Source organism: Eschscholzia californica, unplaced genomic scaffold, assembly GCF_041429995.1.
Source record: "Eschscholzia californica isolate CP2 unplaced genomic scaffold, dmEscCali1.0.p SCAF_2, whole genome shotgun sequence".
NCBI lineage: Eukaryota > Viridiplantae > Streptophyta > Magnoliopsida > Ranunculales > Papaveraceae > Eschscholzia > Eschscholzia californica.
In genome coordinates this window covers 33,150,030-33,164,859 of record NW_028238309.1, presented here as the reverse complement: position 1 = coordinate 33,164,859, position 14,830 = coordinate 33,150,030, and the positions used below count along the sequence as shown (strand labels likewise).

At 37.3% G+C, this 14,830-nt stretch overlaps 1 protein-coding gene across 1 annotated transcript; it reads right to left on the bottom strand.

The window, feature by feature from the left end:
- Positions 1–1,078: 1,078 nt before the first annotated feature.
- LOC147557462 (GTP-binding protein-like protein) lies at positions 1,079–12,384 on the bottom strand. The gene is made up of 11 exons (XM_086658315.1): positions 12,075–12,384; positions 11,482–11,670; positions 11,316–11,369; positions 5,633–5,743; positions 5,216–5,278; positions 4,830–5,084; positions 3,965–4,111; positions 3,808–3,835; positions 3,584–3,654; positions 1,946–2,005; positions 1,079–1,433 (listed from the first exon to the last, which is right to left on the bottom strand). The coding sequence occupies exons 1-11, from the start codon at positions 12,300–12,302 to the stop codon at positions 1,365–1,367; spliced, it is 1,275 nt and encodes a 424-aa protein (XP_086514441.1). The 5' UTR covers positions 12,303–12,384; the 3' UTR covers positions 1,079–1,364.
- Between the last annotated feature and the right edge of the window lie 2,446 nt (positions 12,385–14,830).

Sequence of the window (14,830 nt, the reverse complement as noted above, 5' to 3'; positions counted from 1 at the left end):
CTTTTACTCCTTTTGGCTCTCATTAACAGAGGAATCAGGAACAATTTATCTTCGCTAGTTGTTGTTTGCCTATTTCTCTCTTAGAAAAGTAGTTAAGATCTTGCATTGATTTTGTTGCAATGACAGAAATCTGAAGAGCTCCTTCGATTTAAGTGATGGTTTGATTTTTGATGCAGTTCAGATCTTGTTTGATCTGTTTGAAACAACATCTTATCTATTTGATATTGTAAAATGATTTGATGGATGAGAAATTGATTAGAAATGGGTAATCAAGCAAAATGATGAGAGAGTTTGAGAGGGAGAGAAAGAAAGTTGTTGTGTCACACAATTAAATGAAGGGTAATTTAGGAGTACAAACCCTGACATTAACAGTGTTTTGATGGTAACCACAGAAAAAGATTAGGGTTATTTCCCTAATGGCCCCCAATTTTGTGACCAGCTTCCTGCCTAGCCCCCTACTTTACGAGAAATACCCATATGGCCCCCTTCCGTTATAACACCGTCACTCTCTCTCCTCCATCATGTTTTCTCTCTCTGCCAAGTCATGCCACATCATCTGTTACGCCACCTCATCACCTTCTCCGGCGAGAGTCGCCGGCCAGCCAATTTCCGGCCGGCGACTTCAAACAATAAAAAAAAAAAAAAATTCTCTCTTCCTCTCTCTCTCTAAGAAATTTTTTTTTTTTTATGTTTGAAGTCGCCGACCGGAAATTGGCCGGCCGACGACTCTCGCCGGAGAAGGTGATGAGGTGACGTAACAGATGATGTGGCATGACTTGGCAAAGAGAAAAAACATGATGGAGGAGAGAGAATGACGGTGTTATAACGGAAGGGGGCCATATGGGTATTTCTCGTAAAGTAAGGGGCTAGGCAGGAAGCTGGTCACAAAGTTGGGGGCCATTAGGAAAATAACCCAAAAGATTATCTACGTACTTTTGATAAACTAACAAGCTTACGCGAGAAGCTGGTTATAACCTAGGGGGCCATTTGGGAAATAACCCAAAAAAAAAGTCATAAAATTGATAAAATTCAAATTCAGTTTCAAACACCAGATCCTATAGCTATTAACACAAACCAATGCAGCAAAAATCAAAATCACATAAATAAAAACTTATTAAAAATCTGTACACCAGCAACGTAAAATGCTACTACTCTCTAGTCACTTTCTCGACATTGAATGAAAATAATGTTATACATTTCAATATTATGTTAACCTCAAACCTTGCATTTAGGATGAGCTATATCTTCTCGAAAATTTTCTGCAACATTAGACAAACAAGATTTACCTGATTGTTCGTTGGAGAACACGCCCAACTTGGGGTGATTAAAAAGAATTAATGGTTTCTACGTGAGCAGAGTGGGGATTAAACGTTGAAACGGAAGAGCATGACATCTCCTTCTTGAACTATGTAGTCTTTTCCTTCGGATCTCAACTGCATTTTAGAGTAAAACCATCAACCATCTTTTATCACCCAAGAATATTACATACAAACATGTCAGAAATAGTTATTTGAATTGTAGGTCATTATGTATTTGAGTTCTACAATATTATGATTTGAGTTAACGGAATATGGATCTATATTTAGAAGTTTCAAGGCAAAGAGTTAAGTTCCATAAGACTCTTCTTCAACAAAAAAAAAAGTTCAATAAGACTTGACAAAACCAAGAGGTGTGGTGTTAGCCGCAATGGAATCAAGGTTTTAATGAGTTGAGGAATACAAAGAGTTGTAAGAATGAACCATGACATGCCCAAACAAGTTATAGTCCTCATCAGCAGCCTACTACCTACTACTCGCTTCGACCAACTAGCCTCTGACTTTGCTTAGATAATTAGGTTACACGAAATCCATCAGAACTACTAATTATCCATGCATTTGACAAAGAATTTATTTTGGCCTTATGTGCACATGTCAGAATTAGTATAAACAGTGAAGCATTGGCTTACTAGTCCTTTCTCCCTTGCAGCGGCAAGTGATCCAGCTGCAACAAAATCATTGTACGCTACCTGATTATCGAGCATACTGAAGTTAATCGAATTATTCAAAAGATCAATATCTAATGTAATCCAAAACTGAGTAACTAGATATGTAAAAATCTTTTAAACTTAAAATGCACAGATTTTTCAATATGGAGTACTATACTACTATGAGAGACAATAATTTGATGTGCTTTAATCTACAAATGACATTCAATTATACCACTCATAGAGGTGGAAAATGACCAAGTACTCTTAATTCTTAGAGGGTGTTCTTGTGGAATCTAACACCTTAGACATATCAAGTTACTATTAGAATTTAGAAACATTAGCATGAAAGCGTGAGAACTGCATTGTAGAAAAGAAATCTTGTTTCGTCCTCACCGAGTGGGACTTCCTCCCATGGGTACCAGCTGAAGGAAAAAAAAATTGTCTCAAAAGATCTGTTTGCGTAGCCAGCTGAACATTACTAGTAGTACAGTAAGTCAGCTTACCAGTGATCTACCACTAAAATGTCAGCGGCATCCAGATGTACATGCCAAATCCACCTCAACAACTGATGGGTAAACTATTTAGGTGTGTACACCCATTGTCGAAGTGTCAGACCACCATGCCACATCATCATTGGTTTTCATGTACTTGCTTGATAAGATTCTTAAGCATTTGTTAATTTCTCACTGGATTTTGGTTGGTATTTTTACGTCATGACTTCTACTACTGAGTTGTATCATGTCTAGAAAGAGTCCTGACCTTAATGTGTATCTTTGTCTCGTTGAGAGCTTTTATACTTTTTCTAATTCTTTTTTTTCCAAATTTTGCTGTTTTGGTTCTTTAATCTAATTTTACACCACGGGGAGAAAAAGAAAAAGAAACAGTATCCCTTTCGAGAGTTAATTCTGTTTTGGTTCTTTCTTTAATCGATTCTTTGTGTGGGCTACTCTAGTTCGCAAAGTACCCACAGTGGATGCCCTGAAAAGAAGGGGATTTCAAATCCCAAATAGATGCATTCTATGCAAGGAAGATGAAGAATCGATTGACCACCTATTCCTCCATTGTAGGGTGGCAGCCAGTATTTGGAACTACTTTGTCAAATTATTGGCAACCCAGTGGTGTCCCCCTGAATCCATTAACAACATGCTTACTCAATGGGACGGACTGTTCAAGAGGAAACATAGAAGGGAGGTCTGGCAATTAGTCCCAGCCGCGATCATTTGGAGTATATGGACTGATAGGAATAACAAAGTCTTCAAAGAAAAAGAACCTAAACTCGGTCGTGGACATTGAGGATGTTAAGGGTGTAATCTACTCATGGGTTAGGAGAATTGATAAGTTTAAGAATGTATCCTATATAGATGTAGTAGTTAATTGGGAGGCTTGGATATCGTGAAGCATCACCTATAAGCCACCCACCCACTTGTACATAGTTTTTTCTCTTTAATATATTCATTCTAAGTTTCAAAAAAAAAAAAAAAATTTAGTAAAAATGCCATGCAGTTTATATTCTGACTGGAGTAGTTTAAGATTTAAAATGACCATATACAAGTGCAATTTGCATATGCTAGGATGCGGAGTTGCATAACGAGAATGATATCTATTTAAGAATCTCACAGTTTCAGCTCTGATGAACCCTTTCTCGAAGTCAGAATGTATAACTCCAGCAGCTTGTGGTGCAGTCATTCCTAATGATCACAAAGAAATATAAGATTTATGAAGCTGTGTACGGGAAAGATTTGCTTTTTGCATGTGAGATTGTGAGGTACTGAATGTCTAACAATTTTATGAAACCGTTAAAAAAGGTGCGAAGTGTAAACAAGATTATCAAAATAGCTTACCTGCATGTATCGTCCATGCTCTTGTTTCCTGTATAAATGAAGAAACACTCTTATTAACTATTTAAAATCAAGTTCTATGTCGCAATTAAAGATTAGATTACTGAACCTTCTCTCCTGATGTAAAGTAAGTACGCAATTAAAGATTAGATTACTGAACCTTCTCTCCTGATGTAAAGTAAGTACGCAGTCCCAAAAGACCATATGTCGCCCTAATAAGATTCCCAAGACCACTTTCACTAACACCAAGAGAACTCAAGAATTCAATTCTTTCCTCAAATGGAAGTTCAGTAAGCTCAGCCTCAACCTACAATGACATGAATGCATAGCTTCAGTGCGAAAAGTATTACTAATATGAAATTAAGGTGATAACGAATATGCAGTTTGAACATCCTTAAGGAACACGAATTAATAATATTCATACTTTTATCATTAATAAATTGAAGTTATAGAAGGAGCACATGCTATGAAGTCAGATGACCAAATCTATCTGTCAGTTGAGACCTGAAAATAAGAAATCTCTCCACATAAAACTTGGCTAAGGGCCAAATTTGAGATTGGATTGACGAAAGGACATAGGAAAAGATTTTGGCCTTGAACAGTTGAACTCCTTTCTTTTTTACTTTATTGGAGAGTGTGCTCAAAAACAGAAACCCCCTGCTTCAGCTCTTTTTACTTCGAACTAATTATAAGATAACTTTTGAACCACAAGTCCAATTTCGGTAACTTTATATAGTAAAAAAGCATGAGATAATCTCTATAACACAAGCCTCAGATTGAGTTATGAAGAAAACAAGTTCACTTTTCACATATTTGATAAAAATGTTTTTCTTGGGGGTGAGCAACCAACTAGTTGCTCTACGCCTCTACATGCTTTATGCAATCAGGTTTTTCGGACCATGTAAAACAAATGATAGTTATTGTGGATCAGGTACATGTTGGTGCTCAAGACTAAAGCGCATAAAACATCAAAAAGCGTGCTGACATATGCAAAGACCTCGCAGAAAGCATCGGACAACAATTACCTGTGCAGATACTGATACTAATCCAGATTGCAACTGTGAAGCAAGGTTCATCACATCCTTTACGTGAGGATTTTTATCAGGCTGTGCAAGATCAGATTCTGCTACATTGGCTACGTAGATAACAGGTTTCATCGTGAGCAAGCAAAGATGCTTTATAGATTCTTTTTCAAAATCTGTCAAAGTTACTGATCGTGCTGGCTTTCCATCCATAAGTTCGCGCTGAATTTTTTCCAAGCCAGACTTTTCTGCTTCCTCCTGATATAACCAACAAGCAACTGTTAAGGAGTAACTCAATAGTCTCAACTACTGCGTTGAGAAACATTAACTATTTAACATAGTAATTGAAGAGATGGATGATACTTGGTATATTAATTAGAAATATTTACCTTAGCTTTTGATTGCGAATCTTTCACTTTGCCTTTCTTCAGTTTATCCAGCCTTTTTTCAATCTGCATTTCTTGGAACAAATACAACTTAGTTTACCAGATTACTATCCTCGTCGTTGTGTACATGGACCATGTCTGTCAGGTTTCAATAACAACAGAAGGCACTAGATCTCTGATCTATTACTATCTCACGTTAAATATGGAGCGTTTTCTAGAAAGAGGACGACATTCTGCAGCGTATGTTATATAAAATGAATGATCGCCGTGCTTGGACACACCATGAACTCACATGAAAAAAAAGTATGAAGTATGAACTAACCAAATGACCTGTCAATTTTAGCAGAGCAGGGAGATAGATTTTGTAACAGAATACTGGAAGAAACAACCAACTGCTGTTAGAAACTCCCAATTGCGTACCTGGTCCAAATCTGAGAACACCAGTTCCAGATTTATCACATCAATGTCTGACTTCGGGTCAACTTTCCCATTTACATGAATGACATCATTATCCTCAAAACAGCGTACAACCTAGAACATGAAAAAAAACAATTTTAAATGGAAATCTAGTGAAATTCGGAGTTGGGACTGGGAACTTGAAACATGAAACTCGTAAGCATAACTTCAAGAAACACCAGTTCTTCACAATTCGAAATGTAGAAAAAGTATATTTAGAGTTTTTGACTACATAGGTAAGAATTAGGATGTAATAAACAACAAACTTCAAAACAGAAGTATGATTAAGCAATTATGCCCTGGGTGCACAGCGCTTAAGTCTATCATGGAGAATCAAAGATGTCACTATTTCAAACTTCGAATATCAACTTCCTTAGGTCCTTATATGTTCAACTCAGTGTACCTGGATCGTTCTTCATTTTGTAGGGTTATTCTGTGTTATGTAAAAAGTTGGTTACTAGTATGTATCATGCTCTTATATTTTTCTTGCTTCTTTCTTCTGTCTAGCTGGACTGTATGAGTATCAGTATCCACCTCTGATAAACGGTGTCAAACATGGTGACTGAAATTGCCAAAACAGAATACAGTCGGTACATGGTAAAACACCCAGTCAAGCAGAGCACACACACATTCACAGATACGCACAATTTTTACTTGTAGTAGGTCCTTCCAGACACTTACAATTTTTATTTGTGGATCAACCATTGCTAAAAAGTACTCCCTCTGTCCCATTTTGTTTGGGTGTTATTCCTTTTACGGATGTCCCAAAATGTTTGTCCTCTTTCCTTGCATAGCATTCATTTGTTTACTAATATGATGAAGTTTCCACATCGAGCTTTTCGTTTCAATACCAATATAGATTCCAATTGGTTCTATACTTCTATCAATACTTTATTTAATGAAACACTCAACATTAAATGGGTAGTTTAGGAAAATATTTTTAGTTGTCAACGATAAATAAACTTCCCTTAAGAAGTTGAATTCCCAAAAGGTCAAACAACTGTGACGGAGGGAGTGACAAATTTCAGCAGAATTATTATTGGTACCATTATATATTTTGAGTTAAATTACAAAGTACAAGTATACGTCACGTCCCAGTTGGTTCATGGTGAAATAAGGTGAGAAAATTGTTTTTTTGCCGTTTGGTTGCGCTGATGTCAGAGGAGAACAAAGTAAAAGATTTTAATACGCCATACCTGCGAAAATCAATTCTTAAACTTTGTCAACTATCGGTTTCTTCTCTCTGTCAAGTCTCAACTCTCATTTTGCTTTCTCCATCTTGAACTCAAACTTCATCCCTAAAATCTCAATCTTACCTAATATCTCTCGAACTTTTCCCCTAAAACCTCTCATTCTCTAGCTAAACTCCATCGCCAAACTTTTTTGCTTTAACTTCTCTCAAATTCAATCTCCTTTCTATATTTCTTGCTCATCTCAAATCTGCTGTGGTATTTCTTCTTCGAAAACAAATTTTCCTCGGCCAAGCAAAGTTAAAATACAAAGAAAAATAGGTCCCAGAGAGAGGAAACAGGAGTTTGATTTTTTACAGAGAAAAATAACAAGTTTAAAGAAGGAAGGTCCAAGAAATGGAGGTGTCCTATGACGTTCTTAGAATCAAAACTCTGTCTCTTATACAGTGTACACAGTACATTTCTTATGTCCTACAAGGTCCTTTCTTCTTCGAGTTTGATTCAGCAGTCAGCACTATTTGCTCTAGTTTTGATCTGATGGGAATGTCAATGCAAGGAATGAAATGTCGGTTTCGGTGGAAATTTTATTGGTCCAAAAGTGGAAACGTTTCTCGATCTGTATGGAAATTTTACAAATCTGTGGAAATGTTAGGATCTTCATTAACGTTTGCTTAGTATGAAAGGTTAGTATCTTAGGGCCTAATATGCAATAAAACAATTAAGTGAGGGGATAAATTGAATTATTCACCCCTCATAACCCCAAAAAATTAGGTTAGGGGTTAATCTACAATAAAACAGCTAGTTTAGGAACTAAATTGAATTATTTAACCCTAGTAACTCCAAAACAGTTAGGTTAGGGGCCTAATATGCAATAAAATAGTTAAGTTAGGGGGCTAAATTGAATTATCTACCACTAACAACCTTAAAACAGGTAGGTTAGGGGCTAATTTGCAATAAATAGTAACAGTTAGGGGCTAATCTAAAATAAAACACGAGTATCTGTTTGTAGTAAAAATAAATTCCCCCTTGATATAATCCTTATACCCTAAACAGATTAGGGTTTCTTTCAACTGACCAAAGTGTCTTCTTCCTTCTTCATGCGCCGATTTTAATTTCTCTAGGGTTCTAACCAAAATCTCAAATCTTCTCAAGTTGGATGAAATTTCTTAAGGTTTTCATTGCGAAGATGATAAATAACCAAATATAAAAGAAATCAAGAATAAAAATCGACGAAATCAACCGGAAAATGAAGAAGAAATGATGAAGGTAAGTTAATTTTTTTCAATTACATGCAGTCTAGTAAGTTTTCGAATATTTCGAAATTGAAAGCGAAATTTCGTGAGATTTTGGTCAAAATCTTGCACGAAAAATTTGCAAGTATGTTTTTGTTTCCCTCTCTTGAAAAACTGTAAAATTTCAGTCATTTCGACCGAAATTTTTCGACATTTGATTCCTTGTGATAATAACAATGGAAGACCCCTAATTTAAGGTTTGAGTGAGAGGAATTGGATGTAATTTTGTGTTCGAGTGAGAGGTCTTAGATCTTGTTTTTCTAAGTCTCCAAACAAAACCCTAATTTTGAAAATTTGCAAATGGAGAAGATGAGATGTCAGTTTTCCAAAAGCTTACAAAACATTGAATATTTGATTTTCTAATAAAAAAGTTTGCCTAAGTAGAGGATTTGGAATAGTTTACTTAAAAGCCGGAAGCCATTCTATACTAAATAAGAATGTCTTTGAGTCTCCTTAGTTGTCTTTGATGTTCATCTACGAAGAATAATGTATCATCTACAAACTACAGGTGGTTGACTGTCGTTCCCTCCGAGGGCTTAGACGCCTCTTATCCATCCTTTTTCTTCTGCTTGCTGCATACAATAACTCGGAACTTCGGCTACCAAAAGGGATAACATAAGTATTACTGGATCTCCTTCACTAGTATTGATTAGCACTTTGGGCGGTCTTCCATTGATTTGCACTAACAAAGTAGCCAAGGAAATGTACCCACAGACTCAGGTTTGCCATTTGTATCTGAAACCCATGGCTTGGTATAGGAAGTCCCAATTGTACGACCACAAGCCATTTCCAAGTCGGCTTTAACCAGTAGCCTCTTTACCCTCCCTTCCTCCTAGAACCTATCTACTCATTCGCTACTTATACTCCATCAAGGAATTGTCTCCCCGCACCGAAGGCCCCGTGGAAGGGAGAAATAAATTTTTCTAAAACCTTTGCCAATCTTGATGACAACAACTTCGTCAGTATTTCATAAGGTCCTCCCAATAAGCTTATTGGCTTGAAATCCGAGAAGGTTTTTGCTGTAATTTTCTTTACAATCAAAACTATGTATGTCTGGTCAATCTCCAATTGAAAGATGTTGCCATGGGGAATTCATTTAATCATAGCCATAACGTCTGTCTTGATGGTGTCCCCACATCTTTTCTGTAACAAGATGGGAAGCCATCAGGGTCTAGTGCCTTATCCTTGGCTAGTCCTTTGACTGCTTCCAAAACTTCCTTGTCTGATGCTTCTTGCTCGAGCAGGAAGGGGGTTTCAGGTGCCATCGAGGGTAGCTGCATTTTTTTATCCCTGGATGCCAATCAATCTCGGATGCTGATATAGGTTGCTGAAATGTTCTACCGCTGCATCTACTATCTCTTCTTCCTCAAAGATAGCAGCTCCTTTATCCATGATCATGCTTATGCGATTTGTTTTGGCTCCAGAGTTGATGATTTTGTGGAAGTATGCTAAGATTTTGTCTCCTGCTTCCAGCCATTGGGTCCTGGACTTCTGTCTGAGACTAATTTCCTCCGGATTTAGTATTTTGGGACTTTTTTTGTTATAACCTTCCTAGTCGTGAAGTCTTCTAGTTTAGGAAGTCCAACATTTGATTCCGGTTAATCTACTCCTCAAAGTCCCTCATACTTGTCGTGTTTCTTCCCATTTTTCTTTTCATGGATGAATCTAACCTTATTGAAATCACCTCCAACACACCAGGGGAGGCTCCATTTTGACGCTAAGGCGTCTAGCTCATCTGCATCTCCCTTCTCCTCTTTTTGATACAGGGTTTGTCGACTCCAGTAAAAAGCCAAATTGCTACTATTGTTTCTCCGAATTAGGGAAATACAAAAAACGTCCTTACTACATCCAATTAATTCCAAACATCTTTATTCCAAATTGTATAATGATAAAATATTAACAAGTAATAATATTGTCATTTTTTATTTAGATTGGACAATGATCCAAAGCAATTGAGTATTCCTTTTAAGAGTTGTATCATTCGCGCTCTGGGTGCGATCAATCTCATTGGACTACTGTCATTACGAATACATAACAAGGTAAAATATGTGGCATGACTATATACTACAACGTCGAGCAGATTTAATGTTGTGTATGATGTGGCCGAGCAAACAACCAACCATGTATCTGAATGGACTCAAATGTCGAAATGACCGAAATTTTTCGGTTTTTGAGAAAGGGAAACGAAAACACATTTACAAATTTTTCGTGCAAGATTTCAATCGAAATCCCACAAAATTTCGTTTTCAATTTCGAAATAATCGAAAACTACTCACTAGATTGCATCTTATTGAAAAAAATGAAATTACCTTCATCATTTCTTCATTTTCCGGTAGATTTCGTCGATTTTTCTAGATTTATCTCTTATTTCATTATTCATCTTCTTCACTATGAAACCCCACAAACTTTTATCATATTTCAAAAGATTTGACCTCTTGAAAAACCCAAGAGAAAGAAAGTATAGAGAAGAGAGGAAGCAGGTGACGGGTGAAGAAACCCTAATCTATTTAGGGGTGACTTTAAAGGTGCCCCCTAAATAGAAAGATTTGAGATGGAAAGATTTGAAATCAGAAGTTTTCGAGATTCTAGAGAGAGAAAGTTGGGCGGCGAGAGTAAGAAGAACACAAAGAACTTTGGTATGTGAAACCGTAATCTATTGGGTCAGAGATATTTTGAAGGCACCCTGTAAGTGTCAAAGGTGCCTGCCTCAACACAGAAAGAGGTGCATTTAACCCTTATAAGGGTGCCTTCATAGATAACTCCTCCTATTTCGAACTACTACAAGAAGTTTTTAGAAATTTAATTAGTATTTACTTATTTGTAACTTCATAGATAACTCCTCATATTTCGAAGACAAAAACAAGTATATTACAGTTTAAACAACAAATTCAGCAATTAAAGTCCGAGATTTTGGCGAGCCGAGTCAGCTTCGAGTCAACCGACTCAGATCCGAGTCACTTGGCTGAACCCTAGACTGCGGATCTCAGCTAGGCTCTGCTCGGTATCCAAGTTACTCGGCTGAGTTGAACTGCATAGAATGTCAGCACCTGATTTGACAAGCAACTTGTCTTTGGCAACAATACTTGTTGTCAAAAGTTCATTTTGGAAGTAAATTAAAAGAAGACATGATAAATAAAATATGTTCGAGTAATATGAAAAACAAACCTGAAGTATGGAATCCACTTCGCGGATATGTGACAAGAATTTATTTCCCAAACCCTATGAATACATAAACAAAATTAATAAAAACCATAAAAAGTTCAGCAATTTGGGTGGAGGTGTGTGATGGTGTGGTGTATGTGGGATTGCAAACACATCAATAAATCATCACCTCCCCTTGACTGGCACCTTTAACAAGCCCAGCAATATCAACAAATTCTATAGATGCTGGTACCATGCGTTGAGACTTGCAAAGATCTGAAAGGACATTAAGACGTGGATCTGGAACTGCAACAATCCCAACATTTGGCTCTATTGTACAGAAAGGAAAATTGGCAGCTTGGGCTTTCCCATTCTCAACCTGGGTATCATCATTCAGCATTAACATCATAGGCATGCGAAACAGAACTATGAATTGTCCATTTGGATTTGACGATTACAATTGCAAGCTAATAATAACATATCATTGCACTCTATCACAATATGCAAAAACCCCACAACAAAACAATATTACTTCCACAAGTTGTTTGATGTCAATATTAAGAAGGGTTATTTCTATTCAAATAGTAGAGAATAATGTCCTAATAATAGTCTGATTGAATTTATTGCTTCAACTAGATAAGCATTTTGTAAACATAATCACAAAAGATTCTATCAAACAGGTTTCGTGCTTCCTTTAGAATCCAAATAGAGCATAACTTTGTCCTGTAACCCTCAAGATAAAGTTGGAATTAAGAAAGATAGATAGAGAGATAGAGAGCTTACGACGGCGTTGAATAGAGTGGATTTTCCGACGTTGGGTAAGCCAACTATGCCAGCTTTCACGCTCATACTTATCTTGGATGAAGAAGAGAACCGCCTCACGAGTAGAGAGAAGTTGTTGGCTAAATTTTGCTCTTTAAGGTTTGGGCATTGGAATGAGAGGGAAGACGATCTTCTCATTAAAGGAAACCCTAGAGCAGGAATCAAATGATGGGAGGCCAACTTCGCCATTTCTGACTCCAAATGAGAGTGCAGAGAGAGAGGTGAAGTATGAGAGGTGAGGAGACGAGGGAGAAAAGAGGCTCCTTCTTTTGATTTTGAGGGTTAATTCCATTTTGGGCCCCTAATGATGACCAACTCCCAGAATGGTCGCCTAAAGATGACAAGCTTCTAATATGCCCCCTTTAGAACTCTTCTGCTATTCAATCTCAGTCCACTTTAACAATTGACTAATATTTATCTTTTTACCTTCCTCTCAAAAAAGAATTTCATATTTATCTTTCTTCTCTCCATCATTATAAAAGAGTTGTCGGCACCTCATCGGTGAGTTGTCATCAGAAATATAATAAGTTTTTTTAATTTTCTTCTTCTTCTCTTCTACAACCACCATCACCGAACATTCACCACCATCCTCATGATTATCTCTCTTTTCCATCCACCTATTTTCTCTTTCTCTCTTTTCTTCTTCCTCCATCTCTCTCTTTGTTATTTAGTTCGAAGGTTCCCTTCGCCAAAATCCTCCCAAATCTTCTAAGAAACCCAAACAAACTGTTCATCTGGGTTTTTAGATCATAAAAATGGCAGACGAAGAGTTCGTCGAATATGGGATTTGGGAGGTTTTCGACAAAGGAGACTTCTAACGGTGGAACTAAAGAATAAAGAGAAAGTAAGGAGCGGGGGAGAGGAAGAGACAAAGATAGATGATGGTCCTGGCATTCTAGTGGGGGTGGTGGAAGAAGAAGAGGGAAGAAAAGAAAATTTATTTTTTTTTGTATTTTTGGTGATGGGTCGTTGACGATCATTTCCTCACAATGAAGAGAGAATGATAAAGAGGGTAGAGTTTTTTTAAGGAGGGGTATAAAGGAAAATAATTAGCGAACTGTTAAAACTAACAGTGATTGACTAACAAAAAAAATTCAAAGAGGAGTCTTGTAGGAAGTTCCCATTTAGAGGACTATTTTGGTGGTTGGTCATCTTGGGGGCCAAAATGAAACTAATCATAATGATTATTTCTAACAACGAAGAAAATGTGTTCTATGTATCGTGACACTGTAGTAGCAAATTTGCCTGCATCCGCATTAGAATCTAATAAAAACTTATATCTAATGGATCTTAGCCCAGTTTAAATGCCATAGAGTAATGATAACATTCCATAGTTGAGAAATATTTATCACCATAGATCGTAGTCTTAACTATGCTAAGCATTTGAGACAATATCCTTAGCAAAACAACTGAATTAAGGGTTCCAGAATAACTCAACAATCTCAACTTAATTCAACCTAGTTCAACCCCTATATTTGGAACATAAATATATAAGGGAAAAAATAAGAAACGTAAGTTGATTATGGTTGTGTGATGGGTCATGAAAATGTCCCATCTGAGTCGTTTAATTTAGTCGAGTTAGTTCGTTTCGAGTCTTTATTATAATGAAATGGTTGGTTTTCTTGATTAGGTGTCTTTTGCGGAGTTAGATGTGAAAAACGGTTAAAAACGAGGAAAAGATGCATGAAGGGTATTTTGGTCATTTGGAGTCAAGGACATTCTGGAAATTTGGCCAAGGTCAGTGCGTGGTTGAATAGTAGAGGTCGAGACGAGTTCGTAGGAGAAAACGGAAGTCAAATCGGAGTCCGGACGAAAGAAAAAACCAAGGTCAAAGTCAGGTCAACATTTGGTCAGCTTTCGGTACAATGTCGGGCATTATTTTGGCGCGCGGTACACCAAGGAACACGTGGCGCGCTCCGGAGGTCGTTGCATCTAAATCCCGTGTTTCCGCTAAGCAGCGAAGTGGACCCTTATAAGCCTGATTCAGTGTAGCGCGTCGCATCTTGCTCCAGTAGTCCCGCTCCCACGTTATAATCTGGACCGTAGCCTTCCGCGTTTTCAAGATCTGACGGCTTCGGATGGTATGCTCGTTGTTCCATTCCCGTGTTATCCGAAGCTGCCTAATTAGGGTAGTCCCTGACGCGTGTCAACTTCTCGACCGTCCAGATCCCGCGCCTTCTAATCCGACAGTCACCAAACCTTCCGCAGGTTAAACACGATGGATCCCGTCGCACCATGTCTTCCGGATTTCAAAACCCTAACCCAGCCGCCGACAACCTTAGTTGTATATTAGGGTTTTTCTTATTTGATCCATTTTATTCCCAAAATAACCCCTTCTTTTCATACTTTTTACCAATTTAACCCAACCAAAACCAAAACCCACCTATAAATAAGTCCCTTTCTCCTCCATTAAAACCTAGACTTGCAAACCCTCTCAATACTCCTTCTTCTCTAATCCCTCTTCTCTATATCTCCTTCTCTTCTTTCAATCCCCTCTTACCTATTTCTTTCTTTCTTCTCTACTACTAAATCCATTTTCTCCATGATTTTTCCATCTTTCTCTACTACTACTTCTTTTCTACCACTATTCTTTCTTCCATTAATAGTCTTCTTCTTCTTTCTTCCATATTCTTCTATTATTTCTAACCCTCTTCATCTCTTCTTTCCAACTTCTTTCTACATCTAATTTCTTCCTTTTCTTTCTTTTTCTTATTTGG

Coding starts and splice junctions, on each gene's coding strand:
- LOC147557462 (XM_086658315.1), bottom strand. CDS start 12,302: ATGGCGAAGTTGGCCTCCCATCATTTGATTCCTGCTCTAGGGTTTCCT. Junction 5,085..5,215: donor ATTCGCAATCAAAAGCTAAG/GTAAATATTTCT, acceptor TGGTTATATCAG/GAGGAAGCAGAAAAGTCTGG. Junction 2,006..3,583: donor GGTTCATCAGAGCTGAAACT/GTGAGATTCTTA, acceptor CTCGATAATCAG/GTAGCGTACAATGATTTTGT.